General features: G+C 37.0%; 3 protein-coding genes across 5 annotated transcripts; 1 reads left to right on the top strand and 2 right to left on the bottom strand.

The window, feature by feature from the left end:
• The first annotated feature begins 236 nt into the window (after positions 1 to 236).
• Positions 237 to 26,120, top strand: LOC120264836 (nucleoplasmin-like protein ANO39). Of its 3 annotated transcripts, none has more exons than XM_039272698.1 (8): positions 237 to 329; positions 455 to 539; positions 11,940 to 12,103; positions 15,404 to 15,450; positions 15,750 to 15,860; positions 16,143 to 16,194; positions 16,456 to 16,495; positions 25,584 to 26,120. In XM_039272698.1, the coding sequence occupies exons 3-7, from the start codon at positions 11,944 to 11,946 to the stop codon at positions 16,473 to 16,475; spliced, it is 390 nt and encodes a 129-aa protein (XP_039128632.1). In that variant the 5' UTR covers positions 237 to 329; positions 455 to 539; positions 11,940 to 11,943; the 3' UTR covers positions 16,476 to 16,495; positions 25,584 to 26,120. The 3 variants fall into 3 exon arrangements, with proteins under 3 accessions (XP_039128632.1, XP_039128630.1, XP_039128629.1); XM_039272696.1 differs by lacking the exon at positions 25,584 to 26,120 and adding an exon at positions 18,806 to 20,678; XM_039272695.1 differs by lacking the exon at positions 25,584 to 26,120 and having other exon boundaries at positions 16,456 to 16,550.
• On the bottom strand, positions 20,670 to 23,300 carry LOC120264835 (putative disease resistance protein At3g14460). The gene is made up of 2 exons (XM_039272694.1): positions 21,303 to 23,300; positions 20,670 to 21,235 (listed from the first exon to the last, which is right to left on the bottom strand). The coding sequence occupies exons 1-2, from the start codon at positions 23,262 to 23,264 to the stop codon at positions 21,203 to 21,205; spliced, it is 1,995 nt and encodes a 664-aa protein (XP_039128628.1). The 5' UTR covers positions 23,265 to 23,300; the 3' UTR covers positions 20,670 to 21,202.
• Positions 23,277 to 24,892, bottom strand: LOC120265112 (putative disease resistance protein RGA3). The gene is made up of 4 exons (XM_039273019.1): positions 23,980 to 24,892; positions 23,662 to 23,909; positions 23,419 to 23,580; positions 23,277 to 23,306 (listed from the first exon to the last, which is right to left on the bottom strand). Exons 1-4 carry the CDS (start codon positions 24,890 to 24,892, stop codon positions 23,277 to 23,279), a joined length of 1,353 nt encoding a protein of 450 aa, XP_039128953.1.

Below are 26,120 nucleotides of genomic sequence, written 5' to 3'. Positions count from 1 at the left end.
ATTTTGTGCTTCAAAAATTTACCTGATAAAAATAGAAAAATGCTGCCAGAGATGATGATCTCGGGCTCCATCAAATCACAGCCGTTCACTTTCCCAACGGCTCAATCTCTCTCAATACCTCAGCACTAGGGTTTCAATTCCCCCAAAAACCCTTCCAGCCTTCCTCAATCTCCAGCCCTTCCTCCGTCTTCTTCGCCAGTCGCACCAACTCGCTGACGACGTTTGTCTCTCCCTACCTCCAAGGCGCCGCCGACGAGGTCGAAGCCGTTCGCCAAGAGAACGCCGAGCTCCGCATCGCTAAGAACGACCTCGCCAAACGCCTCTCCGAGGTGACAGCCTTTTAATCATCTATTCACTCATCCCACAACTATTGTTATCGCCTAATATGTTAATCACTTGATTTGATTGCTCTGAAACTTTGCTTTCTTTGGATGTTTTCTTTATGGTATATTAGGTTGCTGAAGCTGCTGTAATCTTAAGTGCAAAGAAGTGCTAGATCAGAAGCCATAAAAGAGTAAATTCGAAGACAAGAAATTGTGGTAATTTTCTGAGTTTTTCTGCGTTTCTATTCTATTGTTGATATATGGTTTTATAATTTATTGGCATTTTTGCTTGATACATGGTTTAGATGTTCATTTGTGAAGATACATGAATCAAAAATTGAAGTTTTGAGGAAAATGGTTTTTGTGTTGAGGTTGGATTTTGTAGACGTACTTGTCTTGAATGATATACATAAAAAAATTTTAACTCTCACAATCAATGATGAAAGAAATTTGTTAAATACTTGGGATGAGCATGTATATATATGTACCATGTATGATGACAGGTGTATATAACATAGTATGTGGATTTGTGATCAATCACTGTTCTGCTTTCATTCTTTTGTATTCTTTCTTTGAAGGTGGTCCCTTATATGAGCTACATACATAAAAACAAGTACAAATAGTTTATACCATTTTTGGGCCAAATGTTGTATGACTGCAGTGTGATGCACAATCTCACTGTGTGTGTGTGTGTGTGTGTGTGTGAGTGTCGTGTGTGTGATAATGGCAGTGAACTTTTCTTCAAAATAGTTGATAAGGTAAAACTTGCTGCCCAGTTGATATTTGTTCTTATTTTCACAAATTTGTTTAATCATAGTGAGTTGAGTTTGTTGTTTTTTGTCAAGCAAACAAGTCTTGTGGAATTTAGCTGTTTTTCCTTTTATTTTCTAGTTATAGAGAAAGCTTGAATAAGGACTAAGTTGATAGGTTCAAATTGTCAAGCAGTGTGTGATAATGGTGGTGAAGTTTTCTTCAAAATAGTTGATAAGGTAAAACTTGCTGCCCATTTGATATTTGTTCTTATTTTCACAAATTAATTTAATCATAGTGAGTTGAGTTTGTTGTTTTCTTTCAAACAAACAAATCTTGTGGAATTTAGTTGTTTTCCTTTCATTTTCTAGTTATAGAGAAAGCTTGAATAAGGACTAAGTTGATAGGTTAAAATTGGCTGGCATCCACTGGATGCAGTTTCTGCACTCATTCATTCTGGATGGGGTTGGCTGAGAACTTGGGTCTTATTAGGTCTAGAAACCAACAAAAATTATAGTCCAAACACAAGATAGCAGTCAATGAACCTTCACAACAACAACAATATGGAAGATATATCCATTGTGGCAACCTACCAACAACCCAAGTGGGAAAAATATCCGCCCTCTTGATGCATCAGCAATATACACCAAAAAGAAGCCTTCCCTATAACAACCTTCTTCTTGATCCTGTGCAAAAACCTAACTAGCTTTTAATTTAATTTTTCTTGCCTTTTTAATGTTACTATTCTATATATTATATATTGAATTATAAAACCATAGAAAAGGGGTTAATATTAATGAACTTCTTAGTCCTAATTATTCATATATATTTTATCTAACTTTTACTTTTCTAAAAATTTTAATTTATAGGTGAATTAATTAAAAGTGACTCGATCAAGAATGGTTGAATCTCACAACATGGTTAACGTTTTTGCGGTCCTTGGAAGACCTAGGGTTACTGCACTATTGGGTGTTTTGACCGTCTTTTCCGTAGGTTTCTTTGTGGCTCTTAGCTTCGACAGCAGTCGAAATTTACTTAGAGAAGCCATTCTTGATGTATCAATTGTAAATTTATTACTCTTATGGGTATGGATTATTGGCCTGTTGCTTTTTGGAATTCTAGCAGGTATGTGATCGAGTGACTTTTAAATAATTCACATGAGAGAGATATTTAATAAAAATTATAAATTTATTACTCTTATGGGTATGGATTATTGGCTTTGCTACTAAATAGTATTTTTTTATTTTAACAAAATTAGTTTAGATATACATGAGAGATATTTTTCACATATTTCTATAGCTTTTAATAAAAATTAGGCTTATCTAATTTGACTATTTTATAATAGCTTTTAAAATAGTCGTATGTCATGTGAAAATATATTTCACATGTATATCTAAACTAATTTCATTAAAACAAAAAATACTATTTGGTATTTATAAAAAGTGATATTAGCTTTGATTTTACTTTTTTTAGGTGCATAATTATTTAAAAGTTTAAAATGCATCCAAATTTTACTTATTTACTTTTGAGAAATTATCCCACGGTTCATAGTAATTCACGACAAAATCGAGATGTGCCTCATTCTCACTGCGTTGGATTGTCTCAATTTTCAGTAACTTCTAAAATAAAAAGGGCATCAATATTTTAATGTAATTACCAACATATTCCTATATTATATAATAAATAAAAAACAAAATTAATGAACCTATGGTTAAGAATGAGTCATGTCTTGGTTCCGTGGTAACTATCACGGAACTGACTCCACTAAATTATTTTTTATTTTATTTTTATTGTTTAAAAAGAAAGTTTGATTTTAAAAATTTTTATTTTTAAAATAAAAATTAAGGCCAATCCCCTAGGATTGGTGGGGCTATACCGGGCTCACCACAGATTAGAGACAAACCATGTCGGGCTCGCAGGTTCATCACTTATTAGTGGATGTGAAGCACAAACGGGAGAAAGCTTGTGCTTTTTTATGCACGGTGCTAAAAGTAGCCAAGGTAGGAACCGCGCAAACAGCAAAGCAAAGCAAGCCGCCCAAGTAAGCACCCGTCATTCTTCGATGTTGTTAATCTTTGGTGCTCTCTTTCTTTTTATTCTTTTGCGGCCACTGTCGTTGACATTGCCACTTTTGCTACGCCGTTTGGTAATTGATGGCGATCAAAAAGATCATTTGGTTTACGGAACATAATATAGTATTTTAATTTGAGGTCGTGTTCCATGGGTGTTTAATTCGATAAATAGATTGTTGTTGCTTATTTTGCATATTTGTAGCTTTTAGATTGGTTTATAGTAGAAGAGATTAAACTAACGTAAATTTAATTTTTATCCTTATTTTCTTGAATTCTCTTATCTTATGATGCCACAGTGCTAGAAGCTCTCAATCAATGCCAAAAGTCATTTTTCTATCTCACCGCAACACATATAACAACAACAAATTCATAACCACCACTGAGAACACAAATTTTCTATTAAACCAATCTAAAGCTACAAATATGCAAAATAAGCAACAACAATCTATTTATCGAATTAAACACCCATGGAACACGTACTTTCAAATTAAAATACTATATTATGTTCAGTAAAACCAAATGATCTTTTTGTCGCCATCAACTACCACACGCGCAAAGTAAAAGTGGCAATGGCAACGATACAGGGTCGCAAAGAGAATAAAAAGAAAGAGAGCACCAAAAGATTAATCGTGCCGAAGGACAACCGGGTAGCTTGGGTCGCTCTCGCTTTCGTCGTCAAGTGGTTCCTACCTTCATTGCTTTTAGCACTGTGCATAAAAAAGCACTAGCTTTCTCATATGTGCTTCACAGTCACTAATAAGTGATAAAACCTCCTGAACCGGCATGGTTTGTCTTTAAACCGTGGCAGTTTGAGATACAACCCACCAATCCTAGGGGATCGCCTCATTAGTTTAATTTTTCATTTTAAAAAATAAAAATTTTTAAAAATCCATACTTTCTTCTAAACAATAAAAATAAAAAAAAAAATAATCTAGTGGAGTCGGTTCCGTGATAATTACCACGGAACCAAGACGTAACTCATTTTTAACCATAGGTTTATAAATTTTGTTTTTTATTTATTATATAATATAGGGATATATTGGTAATTACATTAAAAGATTGATGACCTTTTATTATGGAAGTTACTAAATCGAGACAATCCAATCTGGGTGAGAATGAGGACATCTCGATTTTGTCGAATTACTATGGAACCGTACGATAATTTCTCGAGAGTAAATAAGTAAAATTTGGATGCATTTTAAACTTTTAAATAATTATGCAGCTAAAAAAGTAAAATTAAAGCTAATGTCACTTTTATAAATACCAAATAATATTTTTTATATTAATGAAATTAGTTTAGATATACGTGTGAAATATATTCACATTTCTATAAAAAATTAGTTTAAAAAATTAGTTTAAACCGTATTTATTTTTATTTTTATTTTTATTTTTATTTATATATAAAAAGTAATTTCAAATTTTAAAAATGTAGTTATAAGTCTTTTTCATATATCTTATTTAAAAATTTTAATGTGAAAATATATTTTCACATGACATACAACTATTTTAAAAAGCTATTATAGAATAGTCAAATTAGATAAAACCTAATTTTATTAAAAAGCTATAGAAATATGTGAAAAATCTCTCTCCATGTATATCTAAACTAATTTTGTTAAAAATAAAAATACTATTTAGTAATGCGCCGATAATCCATACTTATAAGAGTAATAAATTTATAATTGCGTGTGATCGAAATTTTACTTTAAAGGGCAAACCATGCTGGCTCGCAGGTTCATCACTTATTAGTGAATGCGAAGCACAAACATAGTTACCGCAGACGTGGCACGATCCAAGTCGCTAGACGCGTACTGGATACAAGAAACGATGCTTGTAGTGTATCCGATACTGGGTGGGGGTAGGCTTAGTTGGTACGATTAATCTGGATTCAAGATACGATTGAAAATTACATCCGAGTCGGTTATATAAAATACATACAAAATTATAAGGCTTTAATTTTAATCGGAAAGAAAAAGTTGTTCTTAGATTAGTAAATAGATCCAAAAAGTGCATAAGAATAACACTTAGTAAGAAAAGAACATTATAATTAAAGTTATAAAATGAATTATGCAAACTTTAAAGAACTAATTTTTATTGCAATGTTAAAGAATGTATAGATTATAATTTTTATATAATAAAATTTTATATTATATAATAATTTAAAAACTTACGCTAGATTTTAAAATAGATAGCAATTTTATCTATAACAACTTTTAAAACCTACTAAATTGTAGCATTATCTATACCTAGTTAGATAGATTTTTATAAAATCTACGGTTAATTAATTTTGATACGCCTCTCTCATCGACTCGGATCGCAGCACTCCAATCGATCTGTAATCTAAAAACGAACTCCGATTGGGTACTAGCGATCTAGATCAAGATCGGGGGGACTTAGCGTAATCGGTAACTATGAGCACAACAAGAGAAAGCTTTGTGCTTTTTTTATACAAGGTGCTAAAAGCAAAGAAAGGTAGAAATCATGCAGAACGAAAGAAAAAGCAGAAAGCAAACAACCCCGTCACGTCCTTTGATGTCGTTAATCTTGGTGCTCTTTCTTTTTATTCTCTCATGAATCGCCATTGCTATTGCCACTTTTGTCATGCATGTGATGGTAGTCGATTTACTTCACAAAAAGATCATTTTGGTTTACGGACATAATATAAGTATTTTTAATTTGAAGTCGATTTCGACTACCTTGGCATGAATTTGTTGTTGTTATCCGCTGGCTATCGAGATAGAAAAATGACTTTGGCATTGATCGAGAGCTTCTAGCCCTGTGGCATCACAAGATAAGTTAAAGGAATTCAAGAAAAATAAGGATTAAAAGAATTTCTATTAGTTAGTTGATGTAAGCAGCGAATCCTCACCATCGACTTTGATGGAAATATTGGTAGCTTAGTACTTGGTGTGGTATTTTTAAGCAAACCCAAGAATCTATAGTTATCCGCATCTAAAACCCTAATCTAACGAGTAGTTATGTTATGTTCTAGAGTAGCAGGTGGTAACCGCCATGAGCTGATCGTAATGGATTGATAAGTCCGCCCCAAGCCGCCTGATCGAAAGATTATGGTGCGTGTTTGATCTGAGGGCCGACAGGGAGTAAAGTAAAAGCCGAGGGCTTGGAGGTCGAGCTCGCGCCCTTCCCTCGCTTGATAGATTTTTAATTTAAGGAAGGGAAAGGGGTGGTTAACTTCGACCTTCCGAAACCCCGTTGGAAATATAAGATCACACCTGGTGCAGTAATGTAAGCCAGAATCGGGTCTTATATATATTGAGCTATAGGTGCTCACTAGTATCAAAAGTATAAAATCTAACAACCCCTTTTTCCTGCCCCCATTTGGGGGCTCTAGAGGAGAACCTCGTAAAGATTTTAAAATTTTTTAAAATACCTTATCACCCTTAATCTTTTAAATTAATTATATAACACCACTTCTATAAGTATTTTTATTTAATAATAAGGGTATAATCGTAAATCATATTATTATATATCCTTTCCTTTTCCTTTTCGTAACTCAAACAAGGTTTATTAGTAGAACTCCTCGCTTTCCTTTCCTCCATAAAATTTTCGTTCATCCAAACTGAGGCCGAACCCGCCCTTCCTTACTCCTCACTTTCCTCCCTTCCTCCCCTTACTTTCCATTCGACTGAATCCAAACACTACGTAAGAGATATTAACTATGTATTTGTTGGTTTTGTTCGCCATTCTTATTCTTTTGTTTGTATTTAATCCTGTATGTATGCATTTTCCAGTTCGATATTGATGGCTTTTAGAGGCCGTGGGACGCAGGTCGTGACTAGGTGGAGGTTTTGATACCCGATCGCCGTATACGAGCCTTACATCCTTTTCCTGCTAGATGAACCGATATATAAGACACTTTTACATGCGGTCGTGTCTGGGTCATCTTTTTAGTTGTCTGCAAGACTATATTAAATCATGGATAAATTCTATTATTGGAAATTCATTTCAAGCAACATAGAACCTGCTCAAGAAATTCTCTATTTTTCACAAACACGATACTTGAATCGAGGCTTTCGCTTCTACTTTCATCGCTTTTTTTAAATACTAGCTATTGGAAAATTATTTGTTACCAATTGTCGATTGAAATGTGTTAGAATAAGACTACATGGAATATAGAGAGAACGAAGAGAGGAGAAGAATTAGATTCATGTAGTGATGTATCCAAGTATATATATATGACACAAGAAGTAAAAAGCGCTAAAAATGGGCTATGTGAGTAACGGCTCTTTTAACACCCTCCCTTCAAACTCAAGGTGGATTAGGGATGATCCGGCGATACGTAGTTTCGGTGAAGATGGAATCGATGTTGTTCTCGAGCTCTGGGCCTCGTGAAGAAATCGAGAATTGAGACTCGACCATGACATAATGAAGAGCAACGGTCTGATCATCGACAATGCGAACGCGAGAAAAATGCATCAACACCAATACGCTTGGTTAATTCATGCTCACCGGGTCACTGGCAATCAGATCAAGACTGTTGTTGTCCCAAAGCAGTAGGAGTGTAGTATTACACGAGACACCAAATTCAGCCAAAGAACCAACGAAGTTTCACATACAATTTCGAGATGTGGTAGTAGCAAAGTGCCCGAGTTCCGCCTCGACGCATTAGAACGCGACATCGTATCATGCTTTCGAACTTCCACGCAAGCAGAAGGTCGCCAAGAAATACGTAATAACCAAAGCTGATGGACCGCGATCACCGTGGTCACTCGCCTAAGTGGAGTCCGAGTAAGCGTGAAGTCAAGCGACTAGAATGCAGCATAAAACATGTGTCGTGATGCCGTCCCCTTAGATAACGCAACACGCCAAGTAAACGACCATACGTGACTTTCAAGTAGGGAGTACTAACGAATCGGCTCAAGATACGTAACAATGACGGGCAATATCCGACCCCGTAATTCGGTAAGATAGACAAGGTCGCCCACAATACACGATAACGAAGCGATCCTCTAGTGGTGCTATCCGTAGGTCAGGGTCGCGAACATGAAGCTCCATAGGTGTAAGCGCAACTCGCGGAATCAATGAAGGCCGGAGCGTGAGTAACTGAGGTCCGAATATATCGATGTTGAGAAAGATAGTAACCATCATCTCAGAAGTCACCTCAATCCCGTAAAATAGTCAGAGGTCCTAAATCGACATCATAAATCACCGGGCCGAGACGTTGCTTCCACAAAAACAATATACTCCATATCATCACCAGAATCAACATATCATCAACATAAAGCAAAAGCAAAGCGCGACCACTGCCGAGAGTAGATGGGATGAATAATCGCAGATCACGATCACCGGGAAAGAAACCATACCGCACGCACCACGTAACTAAATCGCCAAACCAAGCACGCGGAGCTTGCTTTCGAGACCATAGAGTAGCTCGACGGGCTACATACAAACATAACCTTTAGATGTCTCAACGCCGTGGTCGAAGGCATGTATACCTCGTAAATCACCGCGAAGAAAAAGCATTCTTCACATCCATCTCGAGAGATACCCAAGAGCGACAGCAGCCCACCAAAGAATCGAGAAAGCGAATCGTAGTCGATGAGCCACGTGAGCAAAAGTCTCATCATAATCACGCACCATGTGCTCGCCGAAACCACGAGCCACGAGGCTAACCTTATAGCGCTCCAATCGAACCATCGGACTTTGTCTCGACCTTTAGACACCCACTTGCATGTAATCGAGCGGCGCGAGTAGTGCAGAGGAACAAGATCCCAGCGCCCGCCTCTTTTTCCGTAGAACGAAAAGCTCCTCGACATGTCCCAATTGCCACCATGGATACCACCGCCTCGATAAGTGCTGGTCTCATATACCGCACTGCAAAGAATAGGAAAACCATATCCGTAGGTGCGTAAATAGTACCACGATCACGAAGGTCATACCGAGACGCTGGAGGCGGTAAAAAAGACCATCGACGCCGCGACTCGCTGGTACCGCCGAGTATCGTAAGGAGAATAGGAATGGGGAGTCGAGGATCTTGGGAACTTTAGGCCTCACGAGCGATAGCGAAAAAGGAAAGCGTCGTGAGATCGAGTGATGACTCAGATCATGCGAAGATGGATCCGAAGGCTAGGAACAAGAGATGAAGAAGGAACAACAGAGACTCTACTAGTAGGGAACTAAGTCCAAAGGAGAAAGTCGAAGAAACGAAATAGACTCGGGAAACGAGAGGAAAAGTGAGGTCGAGTAGGCTAAAGAGTAGAAATAAGGACGACTCGCTGAAAAGCTTTGACATCACGAGATATGCGAACGCGACGAGCGTAAGTGGTCACAAGACGATAACCCTTATGTTCAAGACTATACCCAAGAAAGACACACTCAATCGATCGAGCTACGTTAACTTAGTACTGCCTTTCACGAGGTGCAAGTAAGACATACACAGTATACAACCAAAAACCCGAAGATGATTATAACGAGCGAGAGCCAAACAAGATTTCTCCGTGACATTTACCGTGAAAGAAAGCATGATGGTCGATGTTAATGAGATAAATCAGCGTGAAACCGCCCGCCACTAAAACGAAAGGTGAACAAAAAGACGAAATTAGGAGAGTCCGAGCAGCCTCAATCATGTGACGATGTTTACGCTCAAGAATCCCATTCACCGATGAGCACCGAGACAAGAAAGTCGAGGAAGAAAATTCTACGGAGAAATTGAGCCGAAAACCAGAGATGACATTTCCCTAATCGAACGAAAAATACGAATGGCGTAAGAAAATCGAGAGTAACCATTCTAGCAAACGACCGATAGATGGATAACAATCGAGATCGATGTTTCAGTGAAGTAGACCTGTGTATATCTAGAGTAATCATCAATGAAAACGACATAATACTTGTGACCACCTTTGGAAGTAAAAAGGACGCAGGACCCCAAACATCGAATGAATCTAAATCAAAAAGACGACTAGACTTAGAGATGCTGCAGTAATATAGCGGATGTACTTGCTGCCAAGCTTACAACCCAACAATGAAAACCAACATCAATAGACATGTGACCCGTGACACCTCGATGAACTAAGGAGGACAAACGTGAGCCACATAGATGACCCAGGCGATGATGCCACCGTGGAAAGCGTAGCGAGTAAGATGAAAAGCGCATCCTCAACATGGATCGTAGAAGCGTGGATCATGGATACGAGGGCATGGTAGAAGGAAGAGGAAGAGAAAGACGATCTAGAACGTAGAGTCCGCGAAGAACTACTCACGGCGACGGCTGCGACTCAATCACGCGCCTTTGGTCCGACGGTCCCGCGACATAGCAAGAAGAATCATCAAAACCCAACAAAACAAAGTCAAGGCTCGTGAAGTCGACCAATGTATATAAGATTCATAGACAACCGAGGAACGAGGGACACATCAGTGAACAAAGAATCGAGAAGAGAAAGAATCCTCGATGTGAAAACGTAATCAAGAAGTTCCATCACTGGGTCGAATATACGCTACTCATCGAGCAGTGTTTGCAGGGACGAAAGCTCGAGAATTATCTGAGGTCATGTGAAAAGAAGCCCCCGAGTCTAAAACCCAAGAGGAAGTAGTAGTACCCGAGGGTCGATATCGAGGCGCCGGATCCGCATGTGCGCCGTCATCGTAGTGTTTCAGCATCGCGGCACATCACCGTGCGCAACAACGTATGCTCGGTGCTTTGAAGAAGCGAGAAGAGGACCAAGCAGCAACTCGAGGAAGAAGAAGACCGGGCGCAACTGAGAAAGAAGGTCGAGCGCCTCGAGGGAGGCCGACAACTTTAGGATGGGAAAATACCGACGACTCTGACGCGAGGCCCATGGAGATGACCTGAGAAGATGACGATGATGACCAGAGAAAGAGAAAGGCTCGCCTCTGAGGGAGGCCAACAATTTGACGGAGGCCAGTGGAGATGACCGAGAAGATGACGATGATGACCGGTGAGAAAGAGAAGAAAGGTCATGCTCTGAGGAGGCCAACAAGTTGATGAGGAGGCCAGCGGAGATGACCGGAGAAGATGACGTATGATGACCGCTAAGATGACCGGAGTTAAAATTTCTAAACCCTCTCTGATACCATGTTAGAATAAGACTATATGGAATATAGAGAGAATGAAGAGAGGAAGAAGAATTAGATTCATGTAGTGATGTATACAAGTATATATAGACACAAGAAGTAAAAGGCTAAAATGGGCTATATAGTAATGGGCTCTTTTAACAAAAATGAAGTTATCTATTTTCAAAAATATCTTCCTGAATGGGTAGTGAAGGAATTTATTTATTTATTTATTAGGGAATTTCTTTGAATTGTTCTTTGTTCCTACACACACACACACACACACAACTTTTTTATCTAATGAGCCAATGAGCAAATTTTATTATTGCTTTCATTTTTGTATGGTGCTTTTTGGCTTGATGAAAATGCATATTACTATGTTAGGGTTCTAAACAAGAACTGTACACCATGTAGGGTAGGAATTATTATTTTTCCAAGTATGAACTTTGATCTGTTATTTCAGTTTAATGTATGAATTCATTTGTGTGTACCTTGTCAGATGTATCTTAGTTAAAATATTCTAAAGTCTGTTGAATGACAATTAAATTTTTATATAAGTTTCTTTTAGTTAACCAAACAGCCAAAGCTCTGGAGTCCATCTAATCAAATCAATGCTCTTGTATTCCTTATCATGTTTGCTGCCTGTAGATTTAGTATATTATCTTCAAGCATCTGCACAATCTGTTGTTTTCACTTTTCCTTACCCTTGTAGAACTTCTCTCTTGAGATTCTTCGAGTGGCGTTCAACCTGATTTATATTTCATAGTTATATGCAGGAGAATGTATCACTTCCAGATCTGCCAAACGCTGAAGCTTTTACCAATGAAGAAAGAGTTTTGATAACTGGAAAAATCAAATTGGAATATTTTTGGAAAGCTTCTTGTTATCATTTGGAAGAGGGATCCCTAAAGTCGAGTAAGATTGGGCACAGTGAGTGATTTCACCATCATTTTTATGAACTTTTTGTATTTAGATATTATTTTATATTCCAAAGTTGCCTTATTAGTAAAAGAATTATATATACCTAGAGCATGATAAATAATTTCAAAATATGATGTATACCTCTTGCTGAAATAACTGATTTTACCTTATCAAAATCCCAAATGTGGAATGCATTTAACTCTAGCCAAATAAATGCCATGGACTACTATTATTAGTTAATAATGATCATGTGGTCATTATTAAAACACAGCTGCTATCTAGTTTATCTGTGTGCCACTAACACCTTCAAAAAGACGGAAAGATTTTTCGTGAATCTTGGTGATCAGTTGGAGGTTGTGAGCAATGGAATTTTTCAAAAAGCATTTTGCATCGAAGTTGTTGCTGATGAGAATGGAAGCAGGCTCTCTATTTCAACATTCTATAATCCCTGTTGCAATGCCTATCATTTTCCCAGCACAAAACTTGTGTATCCTTCCCACTACCCGCTTCCATGACTAGCTTAACTACTATGTCACTAAAGTTAGAGATATTATCATGGTGTTTCCTCTTGGAGTAATTATTCCCCTGTCACTATCATAAGTCCCTTATGATCCCCTTATGATAGTAATCATAAGGGACTATCATAAGGGATTAAATAGAGTTAGTAGCCTCTAGCCGTAATAGCTATTTCATAATCATAGTCATTTCTCACGGTCAGGGCAGTACCAATCCTCCCGCAGTCAGCAATGTTAAATCACTTCGAAGGTCAATTATTATTCACATAATAAGAATCGATGATATTATTTGAATAGTGAAGTCTTGGAGCATGATATGGGTAACCCTGTTCATGAGGTAGATAATGATAATATGTTTACTTTACAAGGCACGGCGATAATATGAACTATCATAGTTAAGGATATGATAGTGCGGTGAGAAATTCCCAAAGTAAATTAAGTAATATCTTTCTGATTCTGTGCTGTTCCCATTCCTAATATGATGAGGAATTAGTATAATATCTACCAATACTTATAAATTGATATGAACTGGTGTCTTTAAGAACCAAACTATAATAGTCACTCATATCCTGATTAATATTTTACCCACATATTATACTAACATAATATTCCTACATATTGTTGAAATATGAATTATCTTGGTGATATGAACATTATTACCAGCTGTGATTATGTTGGGGTATTGATGATACGTTAGATATCATGAGCATTATACTAGCAAGTATCTCTTTAATTTAAGTGCTACCCATATTCGACCAATTTATACTGTTATATTATAGCCAAAATAGTATCAGTAAGGATATGTAAGTAGCAATTCTAGCTGATGAGTAATGCATAATATATAGGGATTTAATAAAGTCGGCAGATTAAAAGAATAGTCACTTCATTCAGTGGAATTATGTTTCCTCATGTTGAGCTGTGTCATTTGTGGATCACTTTGTAAGTTATGCTTTAGATAGTATGTAAAATGAAGTGAAATTAATTTTCATGATTGCTTTTTTGTCTTTTTGAAATAATCTATTTTCTCCCTGCTGAAAGATTATCTGCATCTAAAACAAAGAGGAACTGGGATTAGGAAATGTTTGCTTGTCAAGTTTCTTCTACATATGATTGATTTGGGTGAAGTAAAAGAAGCCATGACATGGTTGTGAGCACCTATTGCCGTTATAGCATTTCATAATTGAGTGTAAAACATATTAAAGAAAACATATGGATTCCTCGTCACAATTACCTCTACCTGTGCAGATTTGCATCATAACTTATAGTGGTGTTCATCTTTTGAATAGGGATCTTGATGTTGCTGTACAGAGCGTAGAAACCTGATCAAGCTTTACTTGATGTCATGGAAAACCTCTAATGAAGTTTTTCTATGCCAGGAAATTTTGGGATACCTGTTGTCTTTGCTTGTTGCATGTTTCTCTCTTGGTCTGGATTTTTGCTGCTTCCAATCTTTTTATATCATATGTCGTTGATCTTCTATTCAGAAAGTCAGGATAGTGATAATCCTAAGAGAAGAGCACAAGTAAAACGCATGAAGCTCTTTTCGTCTTATTTGAAGCTCACTTCATCAAACTTTCCTGCTGAACTGATCCACGGTATATGGTGCTGTTATCTAACCGTCTTGATCCAATTTTACTTGTAAGCCATATGTTATTGTGCTAAGTAATGAAGTCTTCATTTGGAGATTTGTTAAGTTTTTCTTCTAATTTGCAGGGTCAAAAATGGCTAGAGTCTGATCGCAAGAAATTGCGGTGGGATCAAGGTTCAGGGTTAGCTAAAATGTATTTCATGATTTGTACTAGAGGGTACCAATAGATTCCCCATTCTATTATTTTTCAACAGAATAATGGCATCTTGCATTACTTTTCTGGAGTTTTTAGAAAAATCAGGCCATGCGCCAACAACAGTGAAGATTTTGCCGCTAATGTTAAGATTAAATCGAGTAGATCAGCTCCTAGTTATTTATTGTTTACATAATTCCTTCGCTGCTATTATTTTCTCTCTAGAAAAATTTTTCAAATTATTATGTCATGCAAGACTTGGCGGATAGGATGCTTTCATATATCAGAATAGAATGACATCACATAGAAGACTTTGGATCATAATGATGTCAATATTGTGAGGAAATTTGATACCTTGTTTCAATATTTGATTTTTTTATTTTTCTTATTTCATTTTATTTTTTCTTGTGTATCAGGTAAGGTTTCTGCTAACCTTTGATGTGGTCAGATCTCATAAGATGTATCCGTTGACTAATCCTGACTATTATTAAGGATTAGAATATTTCTAATCTTGATTTCGTGAAGATGATACTCTAGGGTTGTTATTTAGTTTTCATGTTTTTAAGTGTCTATTATGATGACTGTTACACAAGTTCTTTGCTACCCTTTGCCTTTATTTTGTTCCCTTTTGTTTTTTATTTTACTTTAGTTTTTGATCGTTGAGCTTGGCCTCATTGGATTATAGTGCTCTCTCTTTATCTATTTATTTTAATTTGGATTCATAGGTCTTTACAACTAAAAATGCTAGTGATACGTATTTTAATCATTTCATTTATAACAGTTTTCCATCTTATTATTTTGATAGCCTGCCTATGATTACCATCCCTTTCGGTGTCAGCATCATGAAATGATGCCATTTTCATTAGTAGTATAGATTAGTTATGTATATCATGTTCTTTCTTATCACCTCATTTGTTTTTTTCCCCCTCTTTTCAAATTTTTAATTATCGCAATATTGAATTGTTTTTACCAACTCCAAAGGAATGGTCTAACTCATCTTGGATTCCCTTCAGATGAGAGAAAGTTGGAAATTTTTGAAAAGCTCGAAGAAAGAAGCAAGGTAGCAATGAAACATAGTATCTAATTTTTCTACATCTTTTATTACATCAGGGACATGGTCTTGCTTTAGATGTTTCTATACAGTAAATATAAATAAAGAGTGCGACATGCCTTGGTAGAACGAAAGTTTTTCACTGAATTTGCATTTTGACCTGTTTAATTTTTAACAAAAAGAGTAGTGGTTATTTATCAAAGTTGTTATAACCTCATCTGAGATCCTTTAATTAAGTGTATTGCTTCCTTTTTTTTTTCTTCTTCATATGTTGAATTTGATTTAAAGATGCCACCTGAGAAATGTAGGGACATAATGAAAAAGATGCCCATGCCTCGAAAAGAAAAGGTGAAAGTGATGATGAGGGGTTAGCAGAAGGAGAGGCTGAAGAAGAAAGCAGTGAAGATGATTATAATCAGGTACCAATCGACCAGTGGCTGTATGGCTTTCTGATAAAGTTGTCATATTCATTTTGTTAATGGAGTAAAGCGTTCAGCAGTCCTGTCATCATTTGTCTTATATTACTATTGTTATTTAATGATTCTAAACTTGGTTGTGATTTTGCTAAACTGTGATGTTTGGTTCTCAAATGTATTTGCTTGTTCGCACGCATCCTTTCCTTTGCATGCCACTTTTATTTCACAAGGTGCACATTAGCAACTCTGATTTTATATAAAGATGGGTGACCAACTTTTCTACAGAACGTAGACTTTGATGATGATGAAGACGATCTGAATATGGAGGAAGAAGCTGGTAAGTATTTCCGTTTTTGCTCAAGGCTTCTCATTTTGCAATAATTATGTACTCAACCCCCATTGGAAGAGTGCTTCTGAATGGATTTGCGTTATCCAGTATTTTCACAGTATTCCTCTGAACCTATAAGATATGGTAAATTACATTGAGTCTGCTTTGCCCATGATAATGATCATGAAGAAAAAGATTCCCCAAATGATTGTTAATTTCGTCTCTATTAGTCAAGAGGTTTGTACCTCTGAAAATGAGCTGGCGATGCAGATGAAGATTTCTATGAATAGAAGGCTGCTGCTCCCCTTAGGTAAGATTTTGCTCCTAATGTCTATTTTCCCGGCCATTACATCAGGTTTTTCTGTCATTTTTCTCTAGTAAAGTTTTATGGTGTACCTTTAGAAGTTTCTAAAGCTTTTGATTTATTTAAGATTGACTTTTTCTGCTCATGCTACCCGCTAAGTTCATGCCATCTATCTGTAGAATTGTTTTTTCGGGTGTGTTTGGATCGAGGGTTTGGGAAGGAAAATAAAAGAAAAGGAGGGTTAAAGAGGGCTAGGCCGAACTCTCCTTTGTTTAGATAAACCCTTTTAATTTACTGAAGGAAAAGGAAAGCTTAATTCATGATCCTCTAAGACTCTTTTAACCATACTTTTTCTAACACCTGATTTTGGGTGTCAATAGAATAGAGAACTTTAAAAAATTTATAATTTTTTTTTAAAATTAATGATCTCTATTTTTTAATTAAATACAAATCTTATTTTTTTAAATAATTAATTACATAACCTCATTTTTCTTGCTTTGAGAGTGTCCCTTGATTCACGCGACTATACCAAGAATCTCGAAGATATACTAATTACTCAAAGAATCATGCAAGTCTCAGAGACTCTCCACTATGTTTCCCCTCGTTTTTGCTCACAAAAAGATACCTTAATCATCACAGTGGAAATTCCAAATCAATCCACAAAACAAATGTAATCAAACACAAAATAAATATAAAAAAATAAAAATTTTATTAATTTTTATAAACCACTACATAAAAAATCTTTTAAGTGATTTTAATGCATTGAAAATTTTGAACATTTAGTTGACGTTCGTTCCGGGGAAAGTGGTTTGTAGTGGAGAAGTGAAGAGAAGTACCACTTAAAGTTGGGGAAGTGGTATTATTTTTCAGTATTTAAAGTGGGAGAAGTGGTGTTTATTTTACCGAAAGTGATGTTTGTTTTTGAAGTAATCACTTCTTCACTTCTAGTGTTCATTTGTCAAAAATGTGAGATCACTTTAGTAAGGAGTTTTATATCATGTTTTTTCCACAAAAGCAAAGGAAGTCAAAATAATAAATAAATAAATAGAATGGTATTTTGATTTTACAAATTCAAAAATGTCATATTTAAGCACTATTTTATTTTAATTGAATTATGGTTTTGGATTTTAAGATAAGATTAAATTTAAAATTGTGACTCAAGGATATGGACGAATTGCAATATGTATCCTAGACTAATTTTTATTTGAATTTTGCATGATATTTATTTGTTTATATATACATAATTTTTTGAGAAAGTTATTAAAATTGGAGGAGTGTTTGTTTAACTTTCATATATCTATATATATACATTAATTGTTCTATAAAATACTCTCTTAATAAAATTAAAAGGAGGCCATGGGTTTTGTTAGCATTAATTTGGCCATTGTGGTTTGGATTAATGATAATTAATATTAAATTTCAACTCTATCTTAGTTAATTGGCAATTCATTTGCTTGAATTATTATGGATTATCCTCTTCAATTCTTATCTCCTTCTAGTATAATGAGCATTCGGCTATAAGTCAATTTGAAAAGCCTTTCATCACTCTTAACTGGTCATTAACATTCTAAAAAAGCTATTAATGAACACAAAACTCTCATGAGAAAATTAATACCAAGGGTAGTTCACAAGCTGAATATGCTATTAAACAAAAACACCAAAAGACTAAACAAGAAAAAAAGTATTAAGAAAATACACATAGGGAGTCATGGTAGTATGCATAAACTGAATCATTACAAAAGTCTAATCACCAAAGTTCTATCAAGGATAGTTCACGAGCTGAATATGCTGTTAAACAAGCACACAAAATACTAAACAAAAAGAGATTAACAAAAGACACATAGGGAACCACGGTAGTATTCATAAACTTTAACGTTGCCAAAGAAACTCATACAATCCTCAATAATGTTTGAAGACTTAAAAAAAATTTACAACATTTCAAGGTTCATACAAACATAAGTTTAAATTTACTGCAGAACAAACAAAGAATCCATACAAAGTTTTGCTTTACAAAATCATAAACGAAAGAGACAACAATTGTCTTTGGCTAGATTCACTTGGTTCTTCTGGCAAGATTGACTTTGTTCCAAACATGATTGACTTGTATCAACAAACTGGGTGAGCTAACTTCCCTCAACAATAATATCAAGACATTACCTCGTAAATTCCCAATTAAGGTAAATACATTTTCATCTTTCCTGCAAAACAAGTAACTATATACAATCAAACTTATCATTTTATCCACTACTATTTTGCCTAACAAGAACCACTTATTTTATATAACAAAAAAGTCTAATACAATTTTTGGGTTATCAACACTCATTTCTTTGATAGGGCCTAGGAGCAACCCTAAGATACCTTTCCTGGAAAACTTGTCAGCAGTTATTAGCAGTTTCAATCAAAACTTGTGCTTCATGAAGCTTCCAATACCAAGGTGAATGGTTCTTTCTATAAAAGTTGCAAGCAGTTGTTGGTTTGTCGGAGGCTTACATTATTTGTGTTTTCTTTTTCCGATAGACTAATTGAAGATGGTTGCCAATATATATATATATATATATATATTTTTGACAAAAGAGCTGATAAACTAGCTAGCTACAAACTCCAACAAGAAAAAATTACAACCCCATTGAAGGGCTGTCTCTTCAAGCCTCCAGGAACAGTGAAGCCCTTATGAAAGAAGCAAACAGTATAATTTGCCAGGCAATCTGTCAGCCCATTCCTATCTCATTGTATCACTCCCTGAACTAGCCGTGGGAAAGTAGTCCAGGAGGTTCTTAATGCTTTTAATCATGTTTGATAATCTCCAGTAAATTCTACTATATTCCTGCTAAATCATTTGAGCTAAGCTTGCGCAATCCATATGTATTGAATCTAGCCCAATTTTTCTATGCCTGCACTGCTCCAATGCAGAAGAAAGGGCATTAATCTTTACTTCTAGACTTGAATCAACATTGCAATTCATGGCACGTATTATAATAATCTGAGTATAGTTAGAAGTGTTTACAAAACCAATTCCCCTTGGGAAGCACTATCCACCCAAGAGGCATCACAAAAAAACAAGAATGGAAAAGCATGAAGTTGAGTTAAAGATAGACTCCCTGCAATGCAATGTTTACTCCTTGGAGTATTCAATTGAGTAATGAAGACCTTTTTGGAATATTGTATTTTTAAAGTCTGGCCTGGCCCTAGTGAATTACACCTAGCTGTCTAGATGGCCAAAGCACAAGATGCCACCAGATTCTTGAAGAAAAGATCCCCACCACTGGACTGAAACCTACCATTTAACCAATTTCTTGTATAAAATACTAGCATAGAATTCAAATTAACTCCAGTATAGGCAGCAGCCATGCTCCAGTATATTTGAGTCTTGGGGCACTCCAAGAGAATGTGTTCTGCATTTTCAAGCGTTAGACCACCAAATATACAAGGTAATGCAAGTCATATGTTAATAGCATACATAAAGCTGATGTGGGACGTCTACCATGGAAAAGCTTCCAAAGAAATAATTTAACTCTAGGAGCCACTTGCAACTTCCAGAGAAGGTGCCAACCCTTCCAATGCTCATAGTGGACAGAACTTTGATTCAAATGATTGTATACCATCTTGGAACTTTTTTCAACAAAACATTCAACAAACCAAACCCAATGATTTCGACTATTGTAATATAAAACCCACTTAGAAAGCCTACATCAGTCCAAACGCATACCAAGAACTAATTGGGTTTCCTGAACATCAAGAGCATTTCCACTCACAAAGTTATCAGTTGATAAGGATTTTAATCAATAATGCATATTGATAAATGTTGGTTTGAATGCTAATGGGATGCGAAAACATCATGGGTCATTTCAAAAGTCGATGCTATTTGGGTTGCAGCAATTGATCGAGAAATGAGGCCTTAAAATCTCAGCAGTTCTACACAAAGATATATAAAGTTCATAGGATTTAGCTATCTTAACACAATTCGAGACTTTGAACTCCCCATATTTAATTTTAAAAATATTCATCCAAAGCTTATTGTCAGAGTTAATCACTGCAAAGAGGTTCTTAGCTACAACCTTAGAGCGCCTAAGATTCCCCTTCAAGGTTGTCAGGTGTAGCAGCATTCCAAGAAATTGAGTGAAAGCTGCTTCTATTGCTACCCTTCGTCTGAAGGAAGTTCCTTGCTATTTTGGAAATTTTATGAAGTCAGGGATGGCATGTAAATATTGTGTTTATGTTTTCCTATAAATACGAAATACAACAAAAGAAGAGGCCAGGAATAGAGCAATTATATATTTGATGCAGTTGCTTCAATCAAGAGAAGCAAGGCAGAAGAACTTAGTCCAGAGACTGATATTTATATATGCTAACCTCATAACAGAAGTCACTTACAATTACACTTGCACATCAGTATTGAGTTTACAGTCACATTATTGATATAAAAATGTATAGCATAAGAATCAAAGCATATGCATAAATATGAACAAAGGGCCTGCTGATCCCTTGCAGCATAGCAGTAGAGCTTATTTTCAATAGAAAAGTCCAATAAATTAAAAGGACCAAGAAAATTGGGATTTTAAGCAGAGAACTGACAGATAAAGAGAAGCTTGTGTGGCATATGATAGAAAGATGTGGGTGATTACTTTTTTGTCCTTTTTGGTTTATTCATTCAATCTCATTGTCAATGGCAAGCTCAAACCACTTCTCCTCTTCATCTTCTTCTTCATTGTCTCCTTAACCATGTTCAGCAAGCTCCCAATCCTCAGTCTGCATATCATGAAAAGCAAGGTGTTATATAAGTATTTGTAATTCTTCATAAATATATACATGTTACCTGAGTGTGCTTGATCCCGTGACTTTCACACCAGTCTATGAGCCCAGGGCAATCCACAACCTCCACTTCCAAAGTGGAGGATGGCAATGCTTCAGTTGCTGATAGCTGGAGATCTCTGCAGTTGTTTAATTCCAATACTTTCAGGGAGGTGAGGTTGTGGAGTCCTACTACTGAACTTAGCCTTTCGCAACCCTCAATTACCAGCTCACTGAGTTCAGACAAGTTCTGATGAAACATTGGAATAGAATTCAGATTATTACAGCCACATAGTGTGAAGAATTTGAGGGAAGGTGGCAATGCCACATTTAATGGAAGCAAGAGCTTGTCGCAGCAACTGATTTCCAAGTTTTCTATGGAGAAAAGATTATGAAGACCCTCTAAATCTTGAATCTCTGGGCAGTTGGTGATCTGCAATTGTTTTAGAGAAGACAAGTGTTCGTGAAGAGGAAGCCATGACAACTTAGTGCAGCTAGTAACATACAATGACTGAAGTGTGGATGGAAGCTGATCACCATGTGAAAAGTCCAGTTTTGGTAATGCATGCAACTCAAGGCTTTCGAGACTTTTGAGTTGAGGCAGTCCGAATACTCTGATGAGCTCTGGGCAATCTCGAATGTCCAGGTCCTTGATTGCATTTAGACCTTCAGGAAGTTGAAGAATTGTTAAATTCTCAGACCAGGAGATTTCCAAGCTGTGCAGATTGTGGAATGCTGGACTGAGTGACAAGAGTTTGTCACTCCATTTTCCTTGCAAGTCCAGACTCTTGAGTGATGAGAAAGTTGGTATTGAGCAGAGCATTTCAACATCCTGCATTTCTAATATTTCCAGTGAAGGTGAATCCTGAGGAAGTGCTTTGAGCTTAGGACAGTGCTTGATAACAACCCTTTGAAGGTTAGGGAAATCGCCATTGAGCATTCCTTCCCACACCTCTAACTCCGGCATTTCTTCAAAATCGATGTATTTGAGTGCGGGGAATGCCTTAGAGGAGGCATCACAATGGCCTCGAAAATCCGGACCAATGTATCGGATACTTTTCATGTTGCCTACCAAAAGATCTTTGAGTAACAGCAGCTGACCGAGTGGTGGTAGCACAGTGCATTTGCTACAGTTAGAGAGAGCGATGGAGGTTAAACCAGAGAATGAAGGATCTCCCAACCAGGATGGAAACTGGTCTCCGTTGAAGCCTCTTATGAGCAATTGTTTGAGATTGGTGTGTGGTTGGAGGCTTTCGAAAACACTATTTGCAACAAATTCTTGGACTGCATTGCTGCCAGTGGCATCCCAAGTCAATGCCAGTGTTTGAAGGTAGTCTTTGTTCTTCAAATTGGCTTCCCTTGCATCCTTAGCTTTGCTCACATTCTGGATCCCTGCAATGTTAAGATGTCCTCTGAGATTCACTAGCTCCTTCAATTCACCAATGTTACAACCTTCCTTTCCTTTACTGATGTTTATTGCAGTAAGTGTCTGCAGGTTGGTTAATTTTCCAATTCCTGATGGGATGCTAACCAAAGATGCTAGATTCTTTGTTGGCAGTTCCAAATGCCGCAGATTAAACAGTCTAACAATACCTTGTGGCAGTTTTCGAAGGCTTTTGCAGTATTTAAGATCAAGTGTCTGCAAGAAGTAGAGGTTTCTTATTGATTCAGGTAGCCTTTTGATTATGCATGCTTGGAGACCAAGATGGCACAAGTGCTTCAGTTGATCTATGGTCTCTGGCAGCTCTTTTATTCTACTGAAACTGAAATCAATGGTTCTCAAGCACACAAGTTTCATGAACAGATTGTTTGGTATCTTGATAGATGAAAGACTTGCCTCAGTTATGCCTCCTCCATTCCATGTATGCATCTTCATATTCACATGAAGAAATGTTCGCAGAAATTTGAGTTCATTGAAGGCTTGAAATGAAGCTTTGGTCTTCGGATCTTCAACAATCAGAGACAAATGCCGAGTTTTCTTATCCATTTCTTGGGCCCTTCACTTCTTCAAACATGCAACATTCTTTCCCTGCAATGGATTGAGCTAAATCATGGATAAGATCATGTATAAGAAATATCTCATCTTCTCCGTTGTTTGTCAAGATAAAGGACCACTTCTGCAGCAACTCTTCTCTTCCGACCTGAGATAGCCAAAGATGTGACTGATACTGTGGCAGCTCATCTTCGTCCACCTGTGAATGCTGAAAGAAAGACCTTCGAAGCAAGTCATCAAAGCATCTATGTCCAATGTCTTCATTCTGAATCAAACCTTGTGCCATCCAGAGCCTGATCATCTGGTCTTTCTTGAACATGTAGTTCTTAGGAAACAGTGAGCAGTATGTGAAACAAGGCTTGAGATGTGTCGGCATTCGATGATAGCTTACCTTAAGGGCAGGCAAGATATTGTCATCTCCTTCATCCAAATCCCATAGATCACTCACCAAGACATCCTCCCACCTATCTTCACTTGCTTCATATCGCAACAGACCTCCAAGAGTCTTCACTGCAAGAGGCAAGCCACCACACTTTTCGACGATCTTCTTTCCAATTTCTACCAAGTTTGGGCTCTTTATTTCAGGGTCTTGGGCATCAAATGCATACTTCTTGAACAATAACCAGCAGTGATCTTCATCTAAGCATGATAAGTGATAAGGCGGCACCGTCTGAATAATCTTTGCAACAGATTCATTACGAGTAGTAACTATGATCTTTCTGTTGCCCTCTGCCCATCAAGCCAGCTCGAAAACAATCCCAGAGGCTCAGATTTTCATTCCAAACATCATCAAGCACAAGCAGCAACCTCTTCCCTTTCAGCTCCTCCTTCAGAACATCTTGCAATGCACTCAATTCTGTGAGTTCACAAGATTCACTTGTGATAGATTGCATCATTTTCTGCATCATCTTGATGACATTGAAGTCCATAGACACAGAGAGCCAGACCTTCAAGTTGAAGCACTTGCCAATCCTGGGATCTTTAAGAACAAGTTTAGCAAGAGTTGTCTTGCCAATCCCACCCATACCAACTAGAGGAATGACTGAATAACTACATTCACCTGTAACCATTTCTACCAATTTATCAACATCATCCTCCCTACCATAAACAGTTGACTCATCTACTAGTTCTGTGGTTGCCAATGGTTGCATAATTGCATCAAACCTTCTTTCTCCATCATCTTCTCTTAGTTTCAATGCTTCACGCTCTTTTTCGATCTCTTCCAACCTCATCCTGATACCTTGGATCCTGTCATTACAAGTGATGGATTTGCTGCTCATCTCTCCTCGTTTTCGCTTGCCGGTTGGACTAACTCTGGCTCTCAGGAGCTCATACTCATACTCATGCACTACATCCTCAGCATCATAAGCAACATCTTTGAGCTCTCTCAGCCACAGCTTCACTGACTCTTCCTTTATTTCCCTCTCTTCAGCATCAGTGAGCACAGCTTGAATCTTCAACAACGTCTTCTTCAGCTTGGTCATATCTTCCTGGAAACTTGATGGTTCTTTCTGATCAGACTTTGTTACATCTTGAGTTAATGATGGTTTCTTGAAAGGCAAAGCAGTGTTCTCATGGCTTATCATCCATCTCATGATGGAGAACACAATTGCACCAGCCATGAAGCTAGCTCTTTGATCAACTGGATCTCAAGAAATGGAGCAATAATAATGAAAGTCAGAATAGCAAGGTTTATAATAGTGAGTTTTCCAAAGGAACAATTCTATTAAAATACCAACTTGTCTGCTATTTAGTTTGAAACCAAAGACTGCTTACTTTATTAAAAGCTTTCTCCACAAAAGAAGTGCCAAGTCCAAGACATAAAGTGAGATTTTGTACCCATGATTTATCAAGTGCTTGTCAAATATATGCCCACAATGTTGATGGTCATATCATTGGTTGCTTCCCAGTTCCTTGACTAATTTGTTTTCTACGTCTTTGTAGATTTTTATAGCACGAATTGTGCTTTCCTAAGGCTAGGAAAAAACAAAGCAAGAAAGAAGGCATCTAAAGGACTATCTCCAATCTATATTCTTCATCTTTATTAGTGGTAATTAACTTATACTCTTCCTTATCTATGTTAGTGGAAACCATTGAAACGTCCTTCTACTTGATTCCTTGAGTTACACATGAGAACGTAGTGCTGGTTTCTGTTACTTCCCACATCTCATATTCTGTTGGTTGCGGGTGAAGCTCTTTATGAGTTAGACCGGAGAAACGAACCACAGGAGTCAATCCTGATCACCGGTCAGTCATGTTACGCATGTGTCAGGGGGTTGTGTTATGTTCCTTATCACTATTATTGCCGTGCAGAAAGACACTGGGGTTATGTCAACAAGAGATGAGGACCAGTCCAAAGTTTAAAGAAGGTCGATTGATAAATCGAAGTGAATTGTGGCGAAAAGCAAATCAGTATTTTGATGGGTGATGGTGAAACATGGCAGTGTAGCACTTGAGAGCGAAAGGCCAACCTTCACTACATTGGGTCAGTGTTGTCAGGCTGTAAATGGGCTTTTAAGAAAGGAGGATGGGAAGAGGGTTATAAAAAAAATCAGGCGTGGAGGCTTGAATCTCGGAAGAGAGGAGGGAGACCGCCGTGGGGGTCAATCGTAGCACCACATGAGAGTCCAGCGGCTTGTGAATATTACCGGTTCTCTTTACTTTTAGTGTCACCATTGGTTGTAAGCAGTTTATTTTCTGTTGTGATGTTTTGGAGCTTTCTTTTAGTGGGCAGCTCTTGTTAAACTGATTATGTTACTGTTGAAGTTGGTTATTTGGTGGGTTAAGCTCATATAATGTGCATGAAACTCACGGAACTGATAGTAGAAGTATTCCTCAGTTGTGTTGTGT

Source organism: Dioscorea cayenensis, chromosome 7, assembly GCF_009730915.1.
Source record: "Dioscorea cayenensis subsp. rotundata cultivar TDr96_F1 chromosome 7, TDr96_F1_v2_PseudoChromosome.rev07_lg8_w22 25.fasta, whole genome shotgun sequence".
NCBI lineage: Eukaryota > Viridiplantae > Streptophyta > Magnoliopsida > Dioscoreales > Dioscoreaceae > Dioscorea > Dioscorea cayenensis.
This window is presented reverse-complemented; position numbering and strand designations above follow the sequence as displayed.